At 40.5% G+C, this 25,872-nt stretch overlaps 5 protein-coding genes across 8 annotated transcripts in view; 2 read left to right on the forward strand and 3 right to left on the reverse strand.

Moving 5' to 3' along the window:
* Positions 1-1,623: 1,623 nt before the first annotated feature.
* Positions 1,624-19,727, reverse strand: LOC116922158 (inactive phospholipase C-like protein 1). 3 transcript variants are annotated; one of them, XM_045171986.1, is made up of 19 exons: positions 18,677-19,727; positions 15,803-15,952; positions 13,810-14,109; positions 10,344-10,564; positions 9,679-9,855; positions 9,108-9,201; positions 7,584-7,787; positions 7,338-7,455; positions 7,062-7,224; positions 6,767-6,962; positions 5,859-6,038; positions 5,505-5,683; positions 5,255-5,363; positions 4,984-5,160; positions 4,809-4,906; positions 4,656-4,745; positions 4,217-4,402; positions 3,368-3,718; positions 1,624-3,305 (listed from the first exon to the last, which is right to left on the reverse strand). In XM_045171986.1, exons 1-19 carry the CDS (start codon positions 18,942-18,944, stop codon positions 2,829-2,831), a joined length of 3,738 nt encoding a protein of 1,245 aa, XP_045027921.1. In that variant the 5' UTR covers positions 18,945-19,727; the 3' UTR covers positions 1,624-2,828. The 3 variants fall into 3 exon arrangements, with proteins under 3 accessions (XP_045027921.1, XP_045027920.1, XP_045027919.1); XM_045171985.1 differs by having other exon boundaries at positions 4,656-4,742; positions 5,859-6,041; positions 18,677-19,726; XM_045171984.1 differs by having other exon boundaries at positions 5,859-6,041; positions 18,677-19,726.
* Positions 19,728-20,027: 300 nt separating this feature from the next.
* Positions 20,028-22,020, forward strand: LOC116921050 (anamorsin homolog). Of its 2 annotated transcripts, none has more exons than XM_032927243.2 (5): positions 20,028-20,056; positions 20,988-21,175; positions 21,240-21,623; positions 21,688-21,809; positions 21,865-22,020. In XM_032927243.2, the coding sequence occupies exons 1-5, from the start codon at positions 20,028-20,030 to the stop codon at positions 21,976-21,978; spliced, it is 837 nt and encodes a 278-aa protein (XP_032783134.2). In that variant the 3' UTR covers positions 21,979-22,020. The 2 variants fall into 2 exon arrangements, with proteins under 2 accessions (XP_032783134.2, XP_032783135.1); XM_032927244.2 differs by lacking the exon at positions 20,028-20,056 and adding an exon at positions 20,734-20,764 and having other exon boundaries at positions 21,029-21,175.
* On the reverse strand, positions 22,015-23,097 carry LOC116921053 (mpv17-like protein 2). The gene is made up of 4 exons (XM_032927250.2): positions 22,774-23,097; positions 22,559-22,705; positions 22,313-22,466; positions 22,015-22,255 (listed from the first exon to the last, which is right to left on the reverse strand). The coding sequence occupies exons 1-4, from the start codon at positions 22,877-22,879 to the stop codon at positions 22,066-22,068; spliced, it is 597 nt and encodes a 198-aa protein (XP_032783141.1). The 5' UTR covers positions 22,880-23,097; the 3' UTR covers positions 22,015-22,065.
* Positions 23,098-24,678: 1,581 nt separating this feature from the next.
* Positions 24,679-25,161, reverse strand: LOC116921056 (histone H3). Its single transcript, XM_032927253.2, has one exon. The coding sequence runs from the start codon at positions 25,125-25,127 to the stop codon at positions 24,717-24,719; it is 411 nt and encodes a 136-aa protein (XP_032783144.1). The 5' UTR covers positions 25,128-25,161; the 3' UTR covers positions 24,679-24,716.
* Positions 25,162-25,376: 215 nt separating this feature from the next.
* The window catches only part of LOC116921060 (histone H4), a 506-nt gene continuing 10 nt past the window's right edge, over positions 25,377-25,872 (forward strand). The window contains exon 1 of the mRNA XM_032927257.2: positions 25,377-25,872. This exon is cut by the window's right edge and continues 10 nt beyond it. Coding sequence (XP_032783148.1) covers positions 25,406-25,717 — 312 coding nt within the window. The 5' untranslated portion in view covers positions 25,377-25,405 and the 3' untranslated portion in view covers positions 25,718-25,872.

Raw genomic sequence — 25,872 nt, forward strand, 5'->3', positions numbered from 1 at the left:
ACTGTACGGTCACGAATGTGCGTCCTTTTGTGTCTGCTGTGCTATGCACGGTAGCCAAAAAAAAAGGGAGCGGCAACTTGATGGTGACGAGTCGACTCCATCAGTCGACTGCTGGCCCGTGGCCGCCAAATTGCGCTTCAAAATCAAATATCAAACGCTAATTGATTGTTCTACTTCAAAGTCAGAGGTGCGGCCGATTCTTTAAGGAAACTGAGCCAGCCCAAATTGAATAAGATATTTTATAATACAAAAAACGACTGCTAAGGTTTTTATCCCAAATGAAAACTTTGAATGGATGATGTTCTTTAAAAGCGACAATCGATTTGAAATCAATTGGAATCGTTTACGTCTGATAGGTTAGTCAGCTTTCACTAGTCATGAGTTTATTACATCTGCCCAACGAGAATACCTGGGGTATTACCCACCACAGCTGGGGTCAGAAATCCACACTTGACCGCTTAACAGTATACGATACATTTTTATTCTTAAAGAACTTGTCCCATTCCACCAATCCATTGGGGCCATCCTAAATGGGGAAGAGACGTCAGTGATGTGCATCGTTAACATCAGTTAGTCTCGCCAAAAAGAAGAGTTACAACTTTATGATAGCCACTCATTCAACATTCTATGGCGTCGTTCGTATAGCGCAAGTGATTGTCCGCCACAAACTATCCGCAATAACATCCCTGACATCGATGCGGAGCTGGACGGAAACAAAAACAACATAGTCGTTCATTCTTCACGGCAGCTGGCCCTACTTTGATGTAAAAAAACAAAAAACAAAAAGCAACAATGCATCATCATAGAAAATTGACACTTGGGTATACAAGTGCAGCCGCGGCCAGCTCTACTCGATCGGGCCCGTCGCACGAAGATGGTGCTGTTTACGGTCGGGTAAACCATCCATGTATAGCCACATCATCTATACGGGCCTCATCTCTTCTTCTTGTTGTTGTTGTCCAACAGTAAGACTATACGAATATATATACTGGGCTCTATATAGGTGTGTATACGCAGGGCATCGGGGTTGTTTTCTTGTTACGGCTGAGTCATGCGGAGCTGATGAATTGTTCTCGCTCGTGAAATACGCAGGCACTTGCAATGACGTACGTTCCTACGTAGGTGAAAGCAAAGGAAACAACAACAAAAATGGGAAAGAAAACAGAAAAAAATTGATGGTAAAATAAATGAAGAACGAGCTCCTCCATTTTGGGCCTTTCTGTTTCACGGGGTGGTGGCGTTGTTGACTGCGTTCCGGCAAAGAGTTATACAAACTCGAAGAGGAAAAACACGTGCAGAGAGGCAAACAGAAATAGTTGTTGATGCTGTTACTAGCTTGAAGTTTGACGGTGCAGGGAGCACACACACACACACACACACACAAAAAAAGAAGTGGAGGGGAGTGGGGTTGAAACCAAAACAGAATGAAAACCACGGGGGGCACCTGCTCTTGTTCTGGAACTTGGTTTTCAAAAATGCAACAAAAGAATTGGGGGGGTAGGCTCGTTCTGTTGCTACATCGACGATGAAAGTTTAAAGAAATAAAATTTCCATATAGCTTATAGAGCCATAAGACGGGCTTATGTAATTTTCAAATGATTGAATTGAAACGAACAGTTGCAATAAGACTTGAAATTCGATTTTCCTATTGAGGCATATTTAACAAGTCGGGCGTGGTACACGGTTTTAATCTTTTTAAGTCAATGATATACAGACAGTTATAACAGCTACGTATTCATCTCTCCGATATATTATATATCTTTGAAACTAGAAACAACATCATTTTATGATTTCGCACGAACACAACGGCGCGCTAAATCAACGCGAATGATTCATTCGTACACGTTTTCTTCTTCTCTCCTTTTGTTCCGTGTTGAAAAGACTAGTTTGGTTGTGACACAGACACACAGTGTCGTTTTGACTATGTTTCGATGACCAATCTTTGAATTGAAAAAATAATATAAAAACCCCAACAACCGCCTTCTGTTTTGTTTTTACTCTTCATCTGGATACTCCTTTGGCGGGCAGGGTACGTAACTGTTGTCCACCATTGTTTTGTTTTTCGAAGGGACACGTTTCAGTGAGCGGTTCAACGTTTAGTATATAAGCACGAATAAAACAGAAAGGAAAAAAAAAGATTAAAAATATATCAACTCATTCATCGTTGAGACCATCATTAGTTAAATACATAAATCAAAAAGAGACTCTGTTACGTAAACACTTACTGTGCCGTTAAAGAAACAGGAGACTGGCTTTCGACAGTTGCTTAAGAAGCGCGCAAAAGGAGAGTTATATAATATATGCAAAAAAAAAAACGGCCAAAGAACAACAAAAATATTATCACATCGAAACAGGTGCCAATTATCAAATTGGGATAGCGTAAAGGATTTTTTCAAGCGTTGTACAATATATATAGCGATACACATTTATAATATCAGCGCTTTGATGGGGTGGGCGTATGACAAGATCATGGTGGATTTGGGGCTAATCAACGAGCTACTAACAAACAAACAAAAAAATCCATTGAGATAAATGGCAACGAAAGGGAGACTAGATGGACTAGCAAAAGTTTACATTCTCACCCTCGTCCAATTCAAAATGCAATGTGATGGGCTTGGAATGATTCGCCTGTGAATGAATCAAACATCTTGTTGTAGATGAAAAGAAAAGATAATTATCCCATGATGCCACAATTTAACGACCTGTAATGATTACACCTGAAATGACAGAGCCTATCAAATCCTTAACGAAGAAAAACAAAATTGAGTTTTGGTGGAATGGTTAGATAAACACGTCCAATCAAACCGCCAACACACATTGAGATTTCACTAAGAGTTGGATGTCACTGGGCCATCGTCGCTGCTGTTACTGCTAATGCTGCTAGCCATGGACGCAAGTGGCGCTACGATACAACTGCTACCACTGGGACTACTGCCGTACAGGTTGTAAGGACTATGTGCTGCAGCTGTTGCAGACATGCAGACGTACCCATCGACTGTAGCGCAAATGTCTTGAGCCGAACTGCATTTTTTCAAGATGCTCTTCAATTTCGGTTCGGATAGTTTCTGCACATCTTCTGGCTGCATCGGCATCGGTGAGGTAGTACATCGTGACAGCTGTAAATGGGCGCTAGTTCCGTTGGAACGTGCCGGAGATGATGAAGAAGACAGTGGGCCTCCTCCTCCTGAAGATTCATCAGCGTTGCCGAACCCCGACGAGGAAGACAACACCACCTGCAGATGTTGAGAACATCGTTCTGAATTGTGTCGGCTCAGCCCGTCCAGCGATATATTCGCATTGCGGATCTACAGAATGGCGGGATTATTGAACGATTCAAATTCTAAAATGGAAATGGATATGTCAGTACTTGATCGAGGATGAATCCGCAATCACGTTGGCACTGGCGGAGCAGTTCTACGTGGCTCGTAATGAGGCTGAGATTCCAACCGTGGACGTCGTACACTCGTGCGGATTGTTTTCCTTTTAATCCGGCCTGTTCGATCATCAAGTCCAGGTGGTCGGGGAATTGAGCCAGAGCTTTCAGGACTTGTTCGAGTTCACGTAAGATGGCGGGGCTCTTGTCCCGTAAAAAATGGCATTCGAGTATCGATTTCTCAAAGGCAACCAGCGTGCGATACAGAGGTGTTGGCAAGTTGCCCAACCCGTTGCCGCTGCTCACGCCGCCTCCGCTGTTCGTCTCCACTTTCAAAACAGGAAACTGGCACACGAAAAGAGGTGAAACAAAGAAAAAAAAATGTTAGTTATACGTGCCCCACATTGGCTGCGAAAATTCAATCAAAGACAATGTGAAGGTGAAGACATTTTCACAGCCATCGCAACGCATTTCAACGACTTGCCACGCTTTGCTGCACTCGGCTGTGCACAGCAAAGGATGTGATTAAACTAAGTATATAAATTTTAAGCCGCGATCGCAAAGCCCGATGTTTTACAAATGCTTCTATTTTCTAGCCATCGTCCTTCTCGCGCCGCGATCGTTATGCAATTAGGTTGTTTTGATTGATTAGCTGTCAAGGATCACAAAGAAAGGCCTTTCTATATGGAAAAAGAGAGAGAGAAAAACGTGACGAGCGTTGGAGGCAACATGTTTTCGAATAACTGCTATTTTTTCCGTGATTGCGTTTTGGTTTTTAGCCGATCGAGGTTAAATTCATAGACCTGAAAATATATGCAGTTAACTGAATAATAATAAGCTCACCACATTGTCTGAGCTGAGCTGGCAGCTGACGACTTCGGGACAATTGGCTAGACGTTGAAGGAGAACGCGCAGACATTGTTTCACGTTGGCCGTAATGGGGAGTCCGCATTCGGAGCGCAATTCGAATAACGCCTGAGCCACGTTATTACGAGCCCTAGACGCCTCCACCATGGCTCCGATTGAACTCTGAAATCCGACGACAGCGAATAGAAGAAAGAACATAATAATAATGTGGTTATCCTGTAATTTGACATTTCATAGGGGGGTCTTTGTAACCGAATACGGGCACCTAATCACGCGTGCAATCAATGAACATGAATATTATCCCGTTCATTATAGACCGACCATCTTGTTAGACATGGTTTCTATTTCTTGAAGTCATGTCTCCGTTAATGTCAACCCTTCATTTTTGACTTTGTGGGGAAAGCAAAATGCTCACCTTAAAATGTTCGTCTAGTTGTCTGAGTCCAGTCATGCGAATGACTGCCTGTTTCTTGCCGTGTTTGTTGCGGCTTTTCGGTAGCAGCTGCTAATCGAAAAGGAAAATGAACTCGATGATTCGATGACGTTTTTAAGGAAAGAATGCAACTACCTCTCCGGCCCATTTCTCGCTGATTGCCACGTGGACGAAAAGCGTCGTGTTTTCCAGGGCTTCCCCTAAATTAGACAGCAGTCTAACATGTCGATATCCTTTAAGTTAAACATGGGAAGATGAGAGTTAAAAGCAGTTCGAGCGATGGCAGAAAAAAAAAAACGTATGGATATACCGGGTCGGATACAAGGGAATGGAATGGTATACTGGCCGATGAAGTCATCGCCGATAAATTCGTCATCTAAAACAATGAAGCGGATGAGCGCCATTTCCGGATGGTGTACATAAAATTCGAGACTCTCTTCGAAAATGGGACAGTCTCCTTCGTCGGGAATCGTGCGCGTCTTCCGCTCTGTTTGCACAACAAATAAAAAAACGAACGAACGCACAGAATCATAAATTTCTGAAAGATGTTCATCCGTATAATCTTAAGGCCATCATCATACCGGCACAATCGATTGCAATGCCATAGATTTGAATAAGTACATATGGGTCGACGATGGTTGCCTTGGCAGCCGAACCTCTCGGTCTGGGCAATTGCTGGCCGCTAATAATCTGCCGGGGAAAAAAATGTTAAAACGTTATCGAGAAAAGCAATTTTGCGTATACGTGTGATCAATGACGTAAAAATATATGGGACACGCGCATTTTTCTCTTTTCTCTTTCTAAGAAAAAAAAAAAAGATTTTTAATGTACCCGGATTCGTAAAAGCTGTGGCGGTGAAATGGGCGCACTTTCTCTCAGACTTGATGGAATACTGAAGCCGGGCTGGCGCATCATGGCTGGCTTTAGAACGTATCCGCATCCGCCATTCTGGCGGAACTTGCCATCGTATAAATCCATCATCAAGCCGGGAGTCTGGAAGTTCAGCGCCACTATAAAAGACACGGTGAATTCAAAGAATTGTTAACTCACTGAAAGTTTTCATATCGAGCCAAGAATCGCTCGATTCTGATCCGCACTTTTTTTTGGGGGAAGAGAAATTATTTGCGATTGATAAATCGACCGCCAATATTATTTTTTTTTTGTTGTTTTTATTATTAAACTTACCCATTGGCACTCCGGCATTCCAGAATTCTAGCGGACTGAAATTGCTGGAATCGACTCGGCTGCCGTTTGGGAAGACGCGCAGCAACGAACGTTGAACCATTTCCGTCCACATGCCGGGACTGCTCGCATGTAGACGGGAAGCTGCGCTTTCACTCAGCGAATAGCCGCATTGCTGCAATACTTCTGCCCCAAACGAGATAACAAAACGAAAGTAAAAACTGTTCAAGCTCTCGGCCATTTGTTGTTTTCAGTGACGATATCTTCAGTATATTGCCCTGGATATCTTTTACCGCACAAGTATATACGCATAAAATGTGTAAGCGCATATTCCCCCCTAATAAAGGGGGGAAAAATAAAAACTACTTCAAACTAGATATGACATCCATGTAGCGGTTTACGTCCGTTTCGCCAAGATAACATTCTCAAACTGTATATAATAGGAGGATCTATAGGATTGACCTTTAAGATTTATCTTTGGTAGGACGAGATTTCAATTTGTGAAATTTATTTTGGATTTACGTAGCGGACAGCAATACAACACCCTCGATAGTTGTTCTCTTTCACATTAGAAATCACGCGAAATATCAACATGACCTCATTACACGGAAAAGAACGACATCCCTATGGCCCTTTTCCATATTTATTGCTATTGCGTGGGATGGAATGTGGGTCACATCTAAGTCTGCTGCTAAAATATACGTTTAAATGATAGCAAACTCGATCGCAGAGTTAACCGCATTTATAGCGGTTCATTAAAATGCCATTAATGCGCAATAAATGTGTCCGTTTTTTTTTTCTTTATCGCGCCACACGCACGGCTTGATTTGTTAGATCGTAAATCTTTTTTTTTTTTTAAAGCACGAAAGGAATCAAGAAAAAAATAAAAATAAAATAAAGAAAAACCTTACTTTTATCGCGACTGCTGGGTAATTTCATACTGCTTCCACGATTCAAAGCAATCAGATCCGATAGCTCTCGGCAAATTCGAAGCCGGCGAGACGCTTGTCCCACCCGACCCGCCCGCGTCCGATTCGTTTCGGCGCCTTCGTCCTCATCGGTGACTTCTCCTCCGTCTTCCGATTGATCCGAACCGAATTTCTTGCCCTGTATTTGAAATTTAAAAAAAAAAAATTAAAGAAAGAAAAAATCCAGGCCCGTTAGTGTCAACACATTGTCGAATAGATGGAGCGAATGAACACGTACGAAGATGATGATTTTGCCGATCAATTCTTCTGGGCTGGTTAAAGTTAAAGGCTTGTCAGCCGCTTTGAGAAGAGCTTGTCCAAAAAGTTCTGTTATTAATCTGGCGGCTATTTTCTGTTGTGATATTGAACAATGGTTCTCCAAGTGAATGAAGAGTGGGTACCTTTAGTTTACGCAATCCGTCCCCCCAAAAAAATAATAACAAAAAAAACAAACACGTTATTTCATCACCAAGATAATATGATAGATGTGCCGTTATTGAATATGTCTACTGACTTGGAGGCTTCAAAGGCGAATTGGGCGATGACAGAAATAACATCGGAGAAGGCGATTTTGCTAGTCAATGTGTTGCCGTGGTAAACAATGGGCATTTCGGGACCGTCCCACACGTCGACTGAAAAGAGGAATACAATAACGTCTGTGAGTAATACTGTTGAATAAAACGACATTTAACAATAGGGAAAGGTCAGCTGTCAATGATTGTCACCGACGGTGAATATAAATCGGGCAGTTTGAAATTACTTTTGATGCAACGGCAACCGCTTTGCAAGGCGCGAGCGTAGCCTTCGACCGACGAAGGTCCCCTCAATTGATCTTCCAGCAAGTAAGTGTTGTGTGAAGATGAAATGAAGTAATGGCACATGGGAGCAGTCATGTCTTGGTGGACGTGCAGCTGCAGTGGATGGAAAATGTCGCCTTCTTCCGACAGCAGAAAACGCGTCATTCCTTCAAGAATTAAGCAGAGCATTTTTGAAAAAAATGAATTGATCTTTGAATAAGCATCGAACCACTTGCAAAATTGGTTACACTAGTCATGATTTCATGTTCTCAAAATGATTTTAAAAAATATAAATGATGCCTAAAGTAAAAAAAACAAACAATAAAGTTGGAAAAATCTTGAGAACATGCCAATTAGCGTAAACAGGCAATCTCTCGTTCCACGCAGAATTTTGCGCTCTGGTGATGACAAGCAAAAGGAGCACAAATTGGGACCGAAGAAGTTTTAATGACGAGATGTCACATTTACTGAGATTCAACTGAAAGTTTCCCCCCCTCCCTTTTTTTTTATAGCCCCAAGTCTTTCTATGACGTCACGAACAGGGATGATTCTAATGAGTTTCGTCACGAACAGTCCCGTCCCGAAGCAAATAGTCTTGAAAAAATTCCCTGTAATTTGAAGCCTCTCTTATATACAGTAGTACATTCAGACTTAATTATAAAACCAACACGTTTGCCCTGGTTCATTGAATCATCTAAATAAATGACGACTCGTTGTATTCAGTTTGGCTGATGTGAATTATTTATTTGTATATACAAAGAGAAAACTGTTGAGTTGTCTTATTCATTCGACTGATCCACTCGCGCCTTCATCTTTAATTTATGATTTCGACTTTAATGCGAAAACAGCCTCTTCAATTGCTTTAATGCACAGAGGAAGATGCGAGATGCAGCATCGTCCCTCGTTAATTATCTTACACTGAAAATGTCCGTCCCACAATTTCTGGTGAAATGAATGTGTATACTGTTGGACGCAATGACATTTTTCACCTCACGAAGCCAACAGTGCGAGCAGAAAGACGCTGTACTACAATTAACTAACAACAGGTTACTAACTGACTTATACAGTCTGGAAGCGATTAGCTTCTGCCGTCAGCTAGGGACGACGTTGAATATTTGATTTGTACGATGCTCCACTGACAAGGCATGTTAAAGTAGCTAGACGGACTTTTGGGGCTATTTGCTGCAGGCCTTATACGTAGTACTCCGGCCACGACGCGTAACAATCATTCACGAGCGTTCCCATCGGGGAACGAGATAACTGACTGCTGGACAAGCATCTTTAAACATGGAATATAACTTGAGTTAGGTTATTTCTAAAGATAGACACCAGCCCACGTCTTACGAATGAAAAACGAATGAAACTATTATTAACGCCCTTAAGAAGCTGTTCATCCGAATAGTATAAAGACAGCCGTGATCGATTCATCTCTTTCGATATAGAAAATGATTTATTGTCACAAGGGATTCATTAAATGAGCAAATTACCGTCAAGCAATAGTTGATTGTCCGCCCTTGCTTCCGAGGACGGCTCGTAGAGTTGAATCAATTGGCAGCACTTCTCCAGTGTCACGTCTGTCATCTGTTATCGATCGAAAAAGACAACAAATAGGGACAATGGTTGCAATTACTGCCAGTTTTCTTCCTCTCTCTCTCTCTCACACTACACATGTACGTATATAGATTTTGAGGAGAACATGTTAGAGCTGAATGGCAGTTGCTTAGCACAAGCCAAACAAAATTCTGTTCTTCGTTACGTTGTTCCACATTTAGCAGCGCGACAACATTGGATATAACGAAGCCCCCATTAGCGAATCCATATATTATTGCAGCTATTAAAGAAATAGATCCCCGACAAATACGATAACGAGTTGCAAAACAATACGTGAAAACAGTATAGAGTCTATACATATAATACGTATATAAAAAGAGTGCAAGCTATTTTTGTTTCCCCCCCACCTTTGAAAAATAATGAAAATGACTACGTCAGTTCGGATAGTGGAAGAAACACATATTGAAATCAAAAATTGAAAAAAATTATCCAAACAAACAATATTACCGCCTGTTCGCATTCTAAAAAATGAAGGAAATCGTCAGCTGTGAAATAATCCCGATTGGCGAAGCGGATGAGAAGGAAGTAGATTTCCGGCCGGGTGGCCATCTCTTGGAACATGGTGACAAACTCGTCGCTATTGATCCGGCCCCGATCGGCAGGAGATTTCATTGAATCAAACTCCTGGGTATCACAAAGAAAAAGAAATCCATATAGTAATTGGGGCTAACTTTGTTGATCAATACATATGTATACACAACGTCGTTCTAAAATTAGCAACGTGTGCCTTAAATAGTTAATAAAGTAAATGCGATCTCGGATAAATATAGCCAATAGTATCAACACCATATATACTGTATAAGCGAGCTGTTTGGTCTAGCTATATAGTACACCGGTTTAGCCGGCAAAATTGCGCTGGAACGTTGAAAAAAAAAACAAACAAGCGATTTGAATGACACAATTAAAAAATGCAAATGTCATGGAGACAGCGTTGAGGTTTACACAGCATCAAAAGGCTTGATTTGATTTGACACGTGAACCATTTACGTCGTCAAAAGCATTTTCAATTCACGTCGTCTCTAGCGTCTACGTCACTAAAAGAATACATGTTTTGATGTATACAACGTTACATAAGTTCAGCCCTAAAAAATGTTGATCGTTAGATGTTTTACCGCCATTTTCTGGCGTATTCGGCTGGCAGCCAAGTCGGCGTTTATCTCTTTCAACAAAGCCATGGCAGCATCTTGGTCTAGGTTGAGTAAGGCGTTGGAAGATGTCTCGTCAGCGTTGTCGATCTCATTGATGGAGGCCGTAGTATCTGAAACGGCTCTCTCGAAAGCCTCTCGCAGCCAGCGCACCCGCAGCACATCCGTCTCTCCCAGCGCGTTCGGTGCTGATAGTAAAATAGACAAACAAATGAGAATCGTTCAATCAGTTTCCCTTGTTGTTAATATCAGCGCTATTTCTATAGCTAAATGTCAAAAGCGGCGATTTAGAGAAGGCAGAGATCCATTGAATATATCGTTCACCTTTTATACGTGATGGCATTTCATGCGATTCACTTTCAGAACTCAACCCCAAGCTGGGAATGAAAGTAAAGAAGAACAATCTTTTCCGCAACTGGGGCAATGATTAGACTGTTTTATTTCCGTATACGTTTACGAGAAAAATGTTGTTTGAAATGTTTCGCCTGTAGATAAAGTATTCGCGGAATGTTTTCGCCATTTATGTGAGAGGCTTACATGGGACGAAAGAAAATGACGCGCTTGTTTTTACTCCGACGTCTTTTTGTTGGCGTTAAAAGATGTTCCAAAATAAAAAATAAAATAAAAAAAGAAGGGGGGAAAAGGGAAACATGTTCTTCAAAGTCACGGATCACTGACTTAATTCCACTAGCAAGGCATGCGAATACAAGGCACGCGGTTATCTCTTCTGCTGCTATTCCGGCGTATTGATCACAAAAGTAAAGTCACTGTCGCTGACTCAAGTAGCGGCTTTGTGCCTTGTAAAACGTGTTCTTCGTGAATAAGCAATTCGATATGCTCGCGTGCGCCACTTGCATTTTGTTGTTGCAATTGACGATCAATCGCTGCTGCTGCAACCCCATTTTCTTTGTTTTGTTTTTTTTCATTTTAAAGGAGAAAGTCAATCCCAACGGCCTAAAGTTTTGTTGAAAACAACTGCAATGACCATCACGTTAAGAATCAGAACACAAACGCCCCCCGAAATTCGGTTAATCGAAAGGCGAATAGGCAGAAAATGTTTGCAAGGCCGTACGTCCGTTTTATACATGCACGTTTATAAGACTATAATCTCGTTGGTGGTCCTGGGTACTTTACACAGGAAACAAACAAAAAATAAAGGGATATATCCATGGCTTTTTGAAATGTCAAAGGCAACATCGAGGAGCACGTACAGTTGTATTAGATATGGGCTATCTGTTTATACGTTGCGCTACGTCATCTGTTTCTTTTCTCATGCGACTATGTGTGTGCCACTCTAAGGCTGTGTGTTTATCTTTAGCCTAGGATACAATTTTTCCCTTTTTCAGATAAAACAATCTTCCTCGAAATTCAGCGAGAGGTTACATGAGCTGTAAGGCCATACATCGTGTACGCGACAATAACCCCCTTATGTGTGCCTAAAAGAACTTATCCTATACCGACCGCCATCATCTCCAAACTGATGTCTATGGCCAAAACTTATTGAAAGTGCATAGGGCTATTCAGACTGGCTTTTTCTTTTTCTTTTAGTATAATATAGACTACGTTCTTCTCCATTATGTTAACTGCTTCTTTTCTTATGGGATGTCATACGAGTTTTTGTTGCAACTATCGCCAATAGTATATACGGCCAGGCTCGACAACAGTGGCTTCTTCTTTTTTTGTGTGTTTTTTCCTTTCCAAAAATAGCTTACATCTTGCCCACTTGGAAGTGGGCCATACACGACCGTGGGGGATGTACACATACACACGCCTGTGTGTATGTGTGTGTGTCTGAGCGAGTATATGACGAGCATTAAGGTTCCAGGCTACCATGCACGCTCATCGATTGCTGTGGATCCTGTGGGGCATGAAGATATAAGCCTAAATATTACCGCCTTTCAACTACAGTCCTGCATAATAACAAAAGAAATCTTGTATATATATATACGTAGGCGTTGCCCGTCCATACCCCAAAAAGGGAGCCGCGCACATCAAATGTATATGATGTGGTTCAGGTTGCTCCACAGACAATGTAGACTAGATTAACATATTAGGTAGGGCTATAAAATGCAGTCTAAAAAAACCAAATTAAATCGATAAAAAATCAAAAAATCTCGCATTCTCAAATGTCACCGAATATGAACTGTATAGCAACCACACGTTTTATAAGGCTGCTATGTAGAATAGAATGTGTCTAGAAAAGAAAAGAAAAAAATTTGTGATTGTTGGAACAGGAGCAAAAAAGGAAGGATTTCCTTCTCGGTTGTTGATGTAGAAAATTCGATTGGCTCGAATTCAAGTCATGGCCATTTTTGTAAAAACTAGGCTTTTGTCGACTTGTGTGTTACACAAAAGGAAGATAAAAAAAAAAAAAAATCGTTTTTTCAACATCAAGATACAACAACCAAAGAAATTGAGGAAGATGTAATCGTTTGAAATGCTGAACAGCCCGCGTCTGTCTTTTTTTTTTTTTTTCGTTACCGACGAAAAGGAAAACATGCATATGGATGGCTACGGTCGACCCGAATTTCTAAATATAGCATATAAGCAATTCTTATCGATAAAGGCATAAAGGGACGCGGGTCGTAGAGAACTGCGATAGCATATCCTAACCACGTATAGGATCAATGCGGCTCATACGATTGGGCCATATAAATTAGACGCGCAGATTCAACCCTAAATCGATTAGTGGTCAAACTATTCTAATAATTAAATCTTATAATCATTTTTCTGGGGGGAGTGAAAAGGCACTTCTTGAAAGATTTTCTTTGATGAGAACAAACTTGCGAGTCTTCAAACGAGATCGATTTGAACATAACCTTTACGTGTTCGGAAAACAGAAGTTTCACGGTGTGTTGCGGAGAAATAATTAATTAACATCATGACGCATGCATTTGCCAATCCCTCTAAGAGCTTTGCTGTTCTTAATTAAAATGGTCTCATTCTATACAGCATATATGGTGCAGCGTTCAAGTTTTGAAGGTAACCAGTCACGACCAGAAGGACGTCTCAAGAACGTGCATGCAAATGCACTTGACGTTAAATCTGCTGGCGGATTGTTGCTTCTATATGTTTCACAACAGCAGTTATGTCATCTACGCGTGATTGAGATGTTGAAGTCACACTGACTTATACTTGAATGCCTCCAATTCCACCATGTAGACTGAACACAGACCAGCCATTTGTGCGGGAATTTCAAATAGCCTAAAGCTCTAGCATTATTATTAGTTTATCCATCACTGTCCGATTGTGATTGATCTAAAAGTTTGTGGAGTGTACTATACTATCCCTGCTCTCCTATACAAAGTTGGCAAAGAAGCTTGTGAGGAGAGCAGCGCGTCGCCGAAACCAGGTTTACCGAGTAACCCGAGATACGGTGGTGCGAAAATACTGAGATACACAAAAGACAAAAGAAAAAGTAGAGAATATTTACATAAATGGGTGCCAAGAAGCGCATTGAGGCCAGTGACCCAGATGGTTGCCTCTTCAGCTGAGGAAGCAATGAGATCCAACGAAGAGAAATCATCTCCATGGATAATGGAGAACGTCCAGTCCAATGAAGAGGTGCTCGATCCGACTCCGACAGAAGTAGAAGATGTTGACGAAGTGGTGGAAGCAGCAACGGCCACGGCGGCGGCCACACCTGCGCCAGATGTAGGCACAGAAGAAGCACCTTGACCTAGTACCTCCGACGTATGGACAGAGCGCACTTCACGGATGCTCGATATTGGAACTAAAATCAATTGCCAATTAAAAGTTGTTTTAGAAATTAAGTTTTTTTAAATAATTTAAATCTATTATCCTCGTGCTCGTTTCAGAACCTCAACGAACGCAAAACAAGACTGGTAATCACGGGGTCGATATTGCATCTTTTCTTTGCTGATGGGCTTATTTGAATTAGTATTAGCGTGTACAAGTAAGGCGTGTTTGGTCGGACATAACAAAGGCTAATCTAATCTAACGTTATCGAACGAGCAATCCATCGATATCGCAACTTTGAAGGCCTTTGTTCTATCAAATGTTTAATCCAATACTTTCGTTCTATACTGTTGGTTAGCCAAGGGAGAAAAGGTTGGGGTCGGGAGATCAGACACGTGGGCTCATTAGACTTTCAACATTTGTGTGTCAGCCAAGCAGAAGTTTGTTTTAATAGACTTATAGTTTGCCTTGCAGTCTATATATCGATCTGCGCGATATTCTCTTCCCTTCGTGCGTGATGCTTTAAGATCCCCCCCCCCCTCCTCTCTCCCAACCAAACGATTTTTTTTTCTTTTCCTTTTGTGGCTTCATCTTGAAGCTGAAAGTTTCTATATTTTTATGTACACTGTTACTTTATAAAGAGGCTTTTCAGTTTGTCGGGTATAGTCCGATTTCAAAAGGAAGCAAAGAGTATTATAAAAATTATATAAGGCCGCCAATCCTTGCATAGATAATGATTTGATACTAGCCAATCGTGAAGCGTACAATCATTGTTATTTGTGAAAAGCCTTTCCCACAGCAAAGTATTTCGTAAAGATGAATTGCTTACGCATGAAATATCGACCCACATCTTTATATATCAGACAAATTAATGCAGTGTAGTGCGCATTTTCAATCCGGTGAAAGGGCTCATCGTTTTGAGCAGTTGGCCTTGTTGAGAACTCCGGATCGAAGATTATACATTTTTCACGTAGAATTTAAATTGATTGGAGATGAAAAAGTTGGTCGATTGAAAACTTGTCACAATAAATACAAATGGAATTTTCTATCCCCTTCATTTGTGTATACGAAGGAAGTCTAAAATGTATTTTCCTTCTCGTTTAGGCCTAATCTAATGATGTTAACTTAAGCTTACAACGCTCAACTTGGTCTACATCATTAGCCTTCCTATCGTGTATTTGACGCAGAGAAAATAATTGGATACTTGATGGCGTAGGCCAAAGTGTTGATTGCTTCCATCACCGTATATATCGATGACGTGAATCAATGATCGACGCACGCATGCGTGAACTAAATATTAACAAGAAAATATTCAACGTCGTTCATTTAAGCACTCACTGGGGAGGTCTTTGGCAAGGTGACTGCACGACAAACATGAAATATCTCATGCATAAATTGTGGCTGCTGGGGGTACCGCTAAACTTCAAAAGCTCGTTTGTGTAACAAGCCCCGCGTATATTCGTATAGACAACAAATCATTCCGGTTGAAGTTAATTTTCTCAAAGTTCTCTTGATTATTACCCAATTTCATTTGTTTTTACCATCAAACGGAGCACTCTATAGCTAAGTGAAATTGTTTACGCGAAACATGTTTGGTCAAACAAACGTCATATTCGTCTATTTTTTAATTATGGTACCTGAATTCTGTCTTGTTTATTTTTAGTTCTTTTTATTTCAATTTTATTTGCCATATGATTTACGAAATTGAATTGTCAAATATGACATACCAGTTGCTTTTGAAGCTTTCTTGCTCGTTGGCACCCAGCGAATGCATGAAAGGTCCTCGTCGAGTGAAAAGAAACGATTGTAGGTCCGGCCGTTGGGCCGAACTTTCACCAGATTGCTTCCGCGTACCATCCAACGCCAACAATCAGCCACTGCAAACAGAGAAACATCACGAATGATTCAAACTTTTATCAACTTGATATTCAGTATACGTGAGTAATGTCATGAAGTGAGTATAGTAATCGACATGGAAGATGGATATAACAGATCATATACTTCAAATGCAGTCACACAAATCGCCGGCGGCTTTAGAATGCAATTTGTTGCCTTGGTTGTTACCCAAAATAGAATATAATTCAACCATAACAGTAGACTTATTTGTATATACGAGACTGATTCTCAGCTTTATTAAGATCGACTGGTGATATGTGAAACTGCTGGTTTTTTTCTATAGCCCGTCAGGGCAAATTGAATTTTTCTATCCTTCAGTATCACTTTGCTTTGAAGCTTGAAATAGATACGGCAATGCTTCATATACAGGACCAGGAAAATAAATATAAACAAGCCGTCAAGATTGTGGGGAACCACAGGAGGAGATGCCAACAAACAGTCGAATAATTTTCCACAGGAAATCAATTGCGATATGTCAATAGAAAAAGGGCTACGATTTTTCAACAAGGCGAGGGATTTCAAATGAACTCAAGTGTAAGTGAATCTTGATTGTGAATTTTTACTATTTGCGTAATAGGATAAACATACACAATTGCACAAACGGAAAGGCGGACCCACAATACTGACATTGCTTTCAAGATTTTGCATGTCTCGATCTGCAGTGATTCAGTTGCGCTTATTCCTATCCACGTTATTAAATCAGAAAAAAAAAAAAAGACTAGCATTATTCACATTGTACAATAACGCTGATTCCCCAGGTCTATTCCCCTATACGCTGGTTGTCTGGCTGTTGCTGTGTATACACGCAGATGTTTGACAGCATTTCACAAGAAAAAGAGATTATATGTTTGGAACAGGAAACGACGAGTGGGCGATTTTCTTGTTAAAGTAAGATGTGCAGCATGATGTACTAAGGCACAACGGCAGTGTCCATGGGCCCAAAATAAAATCGATCCATAAACAGGATAGGAAATACCAATACGGTGCTGCGGCCCGAATAACGGATTAACTATATATCCTACGCCAGCAGCGGATAGCATGATGGCAGTGGAGCATTTGGGAGCGTCTAAAGCTTAAACTTAGCACGCCAGTTTTAAATGACTAAAAAATAAAAAAATAAAAGGCAAGGCTATTAATCAAGGCCCTACGTGGCTGCGACCAATAAAGACAAGCAGTCGCGAGCACGTAAAAAGACAACGGGTCTATATGATTTACGTGTTCCTATATACAACTAGCCCAAATATAGTTCATCACACACACCCTATGTCACTATATTTATCTATAAACTACAAGAAATTTTTCGAGCCTGGCTCATATTGGCCGAGTAGCCTACGTAATATGCAATTCTATAATATATGACAAATAATGACATCGGCGGAAAAGAAATTGTTCGGCGGGTCACGAAGTACGGCTTCGAATTACAAAAAAGTCAAATTTCCTGGTTATAATCCCAGCCCTATCGATAACGTAATTATATCTGAAAATGGGGAATACAAGTCAACGTGATGCTGGCGACAAGCTCACATTGAAATATACGAATTTCAGTGGAAGCAACAAAGAACAAACTACCGTATTTAGTTTACATAAAAGCATTATATCAATGTCGGAAACATTGACGAATCGATTTCCCAATTGTCCTTTGTTCTTTGTTTCCCTTTTCTTTCTATGGTATTGGGTTTTTTTCTTTCCTTTTTCTCCTCACATAAAAAGAATGCTAACGACAGTGGCATTACCAACAAAGAAACATTAGGCAGTTATCGCATTATTTTTAAATATATCACATCATTGAGAGCCAGTTATAGTGCTGTATAGCGAATAAAATCAAAGTGTCTGAATTGGGAGAACGACTTGAGGCGTCAGATTTCATCAGATGACGCTTTGGAGAGGCCTTGATTACCTACTGTCGAAATCTATATCCATATAGGGGATATCTATATTGATCTCCTTTTTTGTTTGTATTTGACGCGGTCGAAAGAAAGACGGGGAAAAAAAAAAAAAGAGGCCGAGCCACTCACAGCACAGCTGGAAACTAGAGAGAGACTTGGGATTAGTGCACGCTGAGTCTTTCAATTATCTACGGGGAGGCTGTGAGCATATCAATGATGAAACTATACAGGGACACACGTCGATCGAATAGCTCTAAGGTACACTCCAGCTCCGGCTACAACGGCAGCGACTCAATCAGCGTCTCTTTGTATTTTTCCTTCTCTCCCTATCCTCCCCCAAACAGCTATAGCTTAGTCGTTTTTCATCAACGGAAAAGTAATACACAGTCGTCCACGCCCAGCAAAACGAAGAAATCGATTTGATTCGTACCGAAACGGGGCTTAGTTATTCTAACCGCGTTTCTTATTATTTCGTGTTCATTTTCTCTTTGCCGCAATCATAAAGGCGACACATAAAAGACTTTTAACATATACTCTGTCCTATGCAGGGTTTTTCAAACTAATGCCGAAAAATTCGGACCCTCATCTTTCTTTGTTATTATTGTATTGGATTAGAAATAAAGGTTGCATAAGAAGCTACGGGGATACCATCTGTATCATCGTGATCTATTGGATTTGAACGAGATGTATCGAACAATGTCAATCGTTGATGAAGAGGGAATCAATAGTACATCGATCAAGAACATTTTAAAAAATGCAAACGAGCCTAACGTTTTCATTTACAATCGAGCGTTTGTTTGATGGTATTTCAATTTTTACCTGATTGAACTTTCTTGTTGTGGGCATGGGTGGTTGAACGAGTGTCAAACAGAACAGATTTGGTAGCTTTGACTTGATAGCCCGGCTCGAGATTAGTTTGCGTGGCCAGCTGTTGTCCAGATGGAGAAAAATGTCGTTCATAACTGCCGCCCTCGATGACGCTGTTACCGACCTCTTCTTCTGCCAATTCAACTTTCGGTTGGCTTTGTGGCACCGGTTGCTGTTGACCCGCCAGTCGGTTTTGATCCACCGACGTTGTAGATTCCATATTGAATTATTATTATTTTTTTTTTTTTCAGTGCACCCGCTTGAGTAGTTTAGCGCTTGGGTTCAGCGGGGCAACAGGAAATTGTAAAGTCTCCCTTCGCCAGCACTCATCAACTCGAAGACCCAGTAGAGGAATTTAATCCAATTAGAATAGCCAGTTCGAATCAGTGCGCGGGGATTGCATGCCCCTAGCATTTAACGCTGAGCGAAACTTTGTTTGGTAGATGTAATTCAGTTTCCAACCGCTTTTTCCGATCGATTCAAAAATTGCATCACACATCCAGTCGATCTAAGGGACCGTTCTGTGTTTTCCCCTTCACTTATTACTTATTGCGGACTAGGGAGAGGTTTCCGGTTCAATATCCGGTGCGGATCCTTCTTGTCGACTGCAAACAGTCACATTCTAACACACACACAACACCACACTTGGCGGGTACACACATACACACACACAGACGCGCGCAAGCTCACACCATACGCAACTGCAAGTTGTTTCAACTGGCGGCACGCGCTTGCAAGAGGCTCTATAAGCAAAAGGGCATCAGCTTCAGTTTCCGCGGCCCGTCCGATCGATGATTCCGTGTGTATTTGTATGTGTGTACAGAAAAGCCCGTCACTCTGAACACATCGGCTCGGGAATAGCGGGACTGGAATGTAATCCGGCACTGAACTGGATTCCAGGAAAAAGAAAAGCCGCTCAGGCTTCACAGTCATTCAGCTGGCAGATTTCAGTTCGTCTACGTCCTGACGATCCAGCGGAGAAGCCGCAACTGGCTCACAGTCTCTCGCATACTGTGTTACGTGCAATCGTTTGTGTGTCACACGAAACGCATCGAGTTGCATGTGCCTTAAACGCCATCTATTGCCCGCCTCGTTCATAATCAATATGATAGGCGACAAGGATCCTTCACGCCAGTAGCGGGAGGCATCGATTGATCATGCGGAAACGCATCAATCGTCAAGCGCAACAATGACAGAAACGAAATATAAATAGAAGACGACAGACACTGACGAATGATTTGAATTAATTGGATTATTTATGGATTGTGATGATGCAGTACTGTGGTATCGCACTGAGCCGGCCATGAGCCTGTTGTGCCGGTTCTCGATGAGGTGCGTGGAAACCAATGCAGAGCGGTACATAACCCCTATAAGGTAAAATGTCACTTCAGACACAGCAGATACTAAATTTCGAAGACAAGTAACGCGGGATTATGTCGGTAAAGTAATACTGGACATGTTGAAAAGAAAAAAATGGTTATCCTAAGCACTGAAGGTGTGTAATGTCAGACGCAGCGCGTTCATGTGACATTTTCCACGCCCCACAGGTTCCTTTAAGAGCCCATGGCTAACGGACAATGGGAACCGAGGGCACAGACCTAACAAGGTAGTGCTGATGTGTGTTCGTTAAACGAAATGTAGTTCGTTATTTAAAAGCCAGATTAAGCTCAGCGCAGTGGAAATAAAGGTTGGAGTCTTTGGAGGAAATCTCCACTGGATACCTAATTATATTTGCGTAGTTACATTTCCTTAATTGACGTGAGTCTGCTTGCAAGAAAACAACCTACCAGTGTTCATGTTTCTATAAAGAAATAATGGTTCTAAAAAAAACCTTTTTGTGTATGTGCCAACCCACTGCCATCTTTAAGGCACTAATAAAAAGTACGTACGTACAACTACAATGTGACTTGGTAATAAACAAAGATAAAATCGCGAAAATTTATGACTTAAGTTTATGCCGAGTCACCATTGCGAATCCCTACACTACTCCATTCTTTTTTTTTTAAAGAAGGATACACTTCCATATGAAGGGAAGAGAAGGTACAAGATTTTTCAAATTTTATGATAATAGTAAGACTTTTAAAACTGTCGCCAGATGTCCTTTTTTTTCCAGTCGCTTCGCATTGGGCAAACTAGATGACTTTGCACATTCCAATTCCAAATATTACTATTGCAAAACATAAAAGTAACGACAGTTTGTCAAACGCCACGAGTCTTCCCTGACAACAAATAATACAGTCTTTGGCAATCTGCATTTATCTAGTCAGCTTTTGACGAAAATGTCGCTTGCAAAGATTCCATCAGAAGTTCTTAATAGACTAAAAGATGGAACAGTTCTCGTACTCTGGGGCGCTGGTAGCTCTCCGGAAGATGTACAAAGATTTTCTCAGGAACTCTCTACCCAACAGTGTAGCCGTATTATAGTTGAGCATTTTGAACGTTTAATTTTGTGTAAGTCATCAGGTGACTCTTGTATTAAGCATTCAACTAACTATTTTTGCTTTATTTATTGCAGCTAGCCACCCAAATTCAACATTCGATGCGGTTCTTTCAAATTTATTTGAACCACATACAGCAAAACATTCATTTGAGCTTTTATCCGAAATTGTTAGGATTATGAAGACAAATGGGCTCATATTTGGCAAAGAGAAATCTGATAGAATTTCAGCTGACCTCAAACTTGCAGGATTCTGCAACATCATTGTTGAACCCACTGAAAACTCCTTTTCTGCCCAGACACCAAATTTTGAAGTGGGGTCATCATCCAGGCTTGCATTTGCTAAACCAACAGTATGGTCTCTTTCTGATAATCTTGTAGATGACCAGATTGAGCTAATCAATGAAGATGATTTGCTTGATGAGAATGATCTGAAAAAACCTGAAGCTGAAACCTTAAGAGGTTATTGTCTTTCAGCAGTAGTTTTTGGTGAAATAATTTGTAATGTTGTGCTTTTCCTTTAAAGTGTGTGGAACAACTGGGAAGCGCAAAGCTTGCAAAGACTGTTCATGTGGACTAGCAGAAGAGCTTGAAGCAGGTCAGCCAGTAAAGCCTACAACAAAGTCTGCTACATCATCTTGTGGGAGTGTAAGTTGAAATTCTCTGGGATAAGATGTTTCTTCACTAATGAATTTAATTATAGTGTTATCTTGGAGATGCCTTCCGTTGCGCCAGCTGCCCATACCTCGGGATGCCGGCGTTTAAACCAGGGGAGAAAATCCAACTGTCTGAAAGACAATTGAATCCTGATTTGTAAAGATAACGATGAGATTGAGTACATAGGTTGCTCAACTTGGAATATGCACTATATATTTAAGTTGGTCCCAATGTATCCAGAGAAAAACTAGGTTTTATCATGCTTTACATAACTAGTGTAGACATCATAGCCTAGTGATATTGTGTTGTCATACAGTACTCTAAATCTGGTTGGTAGCAGGTAGAAATTGATCAACTGAGCTGGAGGCCACACTACCCATTCAGCAGCATAAAGTCTCCACGCTTTCGCTTTGATTTCTTCCAACACTTCAGCAGTGCTATCAATATAAGGTAAATTCTAAATTCTTTTGTAAAAACACATAGAAGAGCTGTACCTCATATGTTCTAAGACACCAACTGTTCCAAAAAACACGGCAATTAGAAATGGGGAAAAAATCACTTGATCCACCAGTAGTTTCTTCAGTACAATTTTGAAAGTTTTTCCAGGTAATCTCTTATCAAGCCAATTGTACCAAAAATGGCAAATCACTAATTCAAAATAAAAATGTGATAAAAAATTTTAAGTGAGAAGGTGTTAGGATTTAGAGAGATGATATGTGTTGATCAATGGTAGTGATAACCTCCTACTACGGTGCCCGTGGCCGACATGTCTACGGTTCGTTTTTTATTCCAAGTTTGGTTAGGATCATCACCAGTCAAAATTTCATATTGTTGCTGTAAGGTATCTCCAATTCCACTAAGACTTGTTGATATTGTAACATTTGTAACTAGAATTATTGATTATTGAAGAGATTATTATTTCATCAATTTCTTTAGAAGTATAAGCTGGTATTACTTAACAAATATTTGCTGAATAAGGTTTTCCCGGCAACTTTGCTCGTCTTTATTATTGCACTCCATTTCAGACGAACTAAAGATAGCGCAAACGATTTCACTATCATTGTTGGTTTTATGAATGGAAAACATTAACAATCTTAAAGGCACAGTGGATCAAATTTGTTTTCTACTATTCTTAACATAGATAAAAACCCGTGTTTCTATCCTAAAGCCCGAGAAGGCATCACTTTTCTGTGTTTTAAGAAGCACATCGATTGTCCACGTGAGAACTTGGAAATAAAGAATAGAGAAGAAATAAACATTTTGGAAAATCGCAGTAAAGTGCCCATAGGTGACGCTCAGATTGAAATGTAGCAGTATAGCTCCATAGGTGGCGTTTTTTAGAATTCTTGACACTGATGTTTGCTCTCTCTGTTTTCTAACTGAAAATGGTTTCAGCCAAACTTTCTTTTTGAGTTACGAATATTTTCCCTTATTATTCTGAAAGGAAACTTTCTTAGTCTACAATATTGAAAAATGTTGAATCGGTTGGATGATCTACTGGTCAATTCACGTAGTCAGCTTAATGCTAGCTGACAAAGTGACAAGATAGTTCCATTCCCGATGTAATGTTGTTGTAAGCGATCAGGTACGATCGGATAAATCATATCAGCGATAACTCGAAAATAGTAGGTTACAAACAAATATTTTACATTTTACCATTTCGTTCATTCTTCATAAGGATAATTAAGCGAATGGAAATTAATAACCCTTTCTGATTGTGTCTTCACATCTAGGACTACACTTGTGAAAAAAGCTGTTATGCAGGTCAAGACAAACTTTGATTTCTAACTGAAAACAAACAAACAGAAATTGAAGTAAATTAACTAATTTTTAAAATTATCTTTTACTTAAAACATTACTACCTACATCTCTTACCTATGTCTCTTTTCTCAATAGCTAATGCCAGAATTGTGTTGAAGTCTGAAATTATTTTCTTCCTGGTGCAGAATGAAAACTATAAATATAATGAAAATGTCAGACATGAAACTAAATCAACATGCCAATCAAACAATGTTAGTAGATGGGGAAATATCCATGACAGTCAACATGTGCCAAATAAATACTGGAAGCTGATACAGAGCAGTAATTTTGGAATTATAGATTTAGTTACTGCCTTAATTCTGGTTGACATCAGCTTAGCATTAAAGAACTCTTTAGCAAAGCTTCATATTCAACTGAAAAAAAAATATGGCCTTTGTTAAAATCCGAATTTAAGGTGAAACAAATGCAATACTTTTTATCTGTGAGTGAAATCAATTTGCAGTTAAGCAAATGCTATAGTAGGTTTACAGACCTTGGGACATCTTTTATTATTAAGAAATTTTTAATTTCGGCGAACTGAGTTGGAGATAATTATGTCAGCAAAGACTTGGCGAACGAGTGGGGATTGTAATGGTATATGTTGTCATTGGCATATCCTTTTATATTTTTGTTTGAAGTTTCAAATCATTTCAGTATTTGGTATCGATTTTATATGGTTCTCATTTTGTCGACTGTTTAAGCACGATATAATAGCTGGAACATAATTATATAATAGCTGAACTATTATATCGTGGTTTAAGTATCAATTCCGGCAATTTTGAAGTAGCAGACTACCCATTTATTTATTTATTTCAGATTTAGAACTAGAATGAAATCTTAGTCTGCCTCAGAAAACATTATTTAAAAAAAAAAAAAAAAAACTAGAATGAAATCTGGAAAGTGAAACGTGTAAGAGCAGTGTTTCAGTGAACACCGTGGAAACTGGCAAAAAGGTAAGCCTATATACAAATTATATAACATAGCCTATAATCAAAAGGATACAAATAGTACGGATAACGTAAGTGGAAGGCATATTTCATTTTCCTTAAATATGGTGGCCCTGAAAAGGGCCGATTGTTTACTGAGGCGTTAGGCTATTTAAGCACGTTCACCACGGATACGACGGGCTAACTGGATATCTTTAGGCATGATTGTGACTCGCTTGGCGTGAATGGCACACAAGTTAGTGTCTTCGAAAAGACCCACTAGGTAAGCTTCGCTTGCCTCCTGCAAAGCCATAACTGCTGAGCTCTGAAATCGCAAGTCGGTCTTAAAATCTTGGGCGATTTCTCTGACCAAGCGTTGGAATGGAAGTTTGCGGATCAGAAGCTCAGTAGACTTCTGGTACCGGCGAATCTCTCGGAGAGCAACGGTTCCGGGGCGATAACGATGGGGCTTCTTAACACCGCCAGTGGCTGGGGCACTCTTACGAGCAGCTTTTGTAGCCAACTGTTTTCGGGGCGCCTTGCCACCAGTAGACTTTCGAGCTGTCTGCTTAGTACGGGCCATTTGTAATCAAGGAACAGATAAATGTCTGGATCTGGATTTTGTTGGGTTTCGACTTTATTTTATTGCAGTGCGGACGCTAAAGAAAACAGCGAATGCCTGGTGCTGTTATTGGTTAGGAGGAAAATAGGGGGAAACCACAATTCAACAAAGCTGCTCGTTGCCTTGAACATCCCGTTAGCAAAAGGGGGTGGAGCCAAAGATGGTGGGGTATATAATCCTTCGACTAGGCAGATGGTGGTTCACTAGACAGTTTCGTTACGTTAAAAAAAGTCCAAACAATGACAGGTCGTGGTAAAGGCGGTAAAGGGCTAGGTAAAGGGGGAGCCAAGCGTCATCGTAAAGTTTTACGTGACAACATTCAAGGTATCACCAAACCGGCCATCCGTCGTCTTGCCCGCCGCGGTGGTGTAAAACGTATATCTGGTCTCATCTACGAGGAAACTCGCGGTGTTCTAAAAGTATTTCTTGAAAACGTCATTCGTGACGCTGTTACTTACACCGAACATGCTAAAAGAAAGACAGTAACTGCCATGGACGTTGTGTACGCGCTGAAGCGCCAGGGACGTACTCTGTACGGTTTTGGCGGCTAATTTCAAATTTTTTGATATTTCAATTCAACTCATCGGCCCTTTTAAGGGCCACCAAAACTTATAAGAAATTGATTTCGTTAATTAGCTACTTCGGACCTGTGTTGCACACCCACACAAATGGTATTTGACAACTCTCCATTTAGTAGTTACTTTGC

This window comes from Daphnia magna, linkage group LG4 (genome assembly GCF_020631705.1).
Source record: "Daphnia magna isolate NIES linkage group LG4, ASM2063170v1.1, whole genome shotgun sequence".
Classification (NCBI taxonomy): Eukaryota; Metazoa; Arthropoda; class Branchiopoda; order Diplostraca; family Daphniidae; genus Daphnia; species Daphnia magna.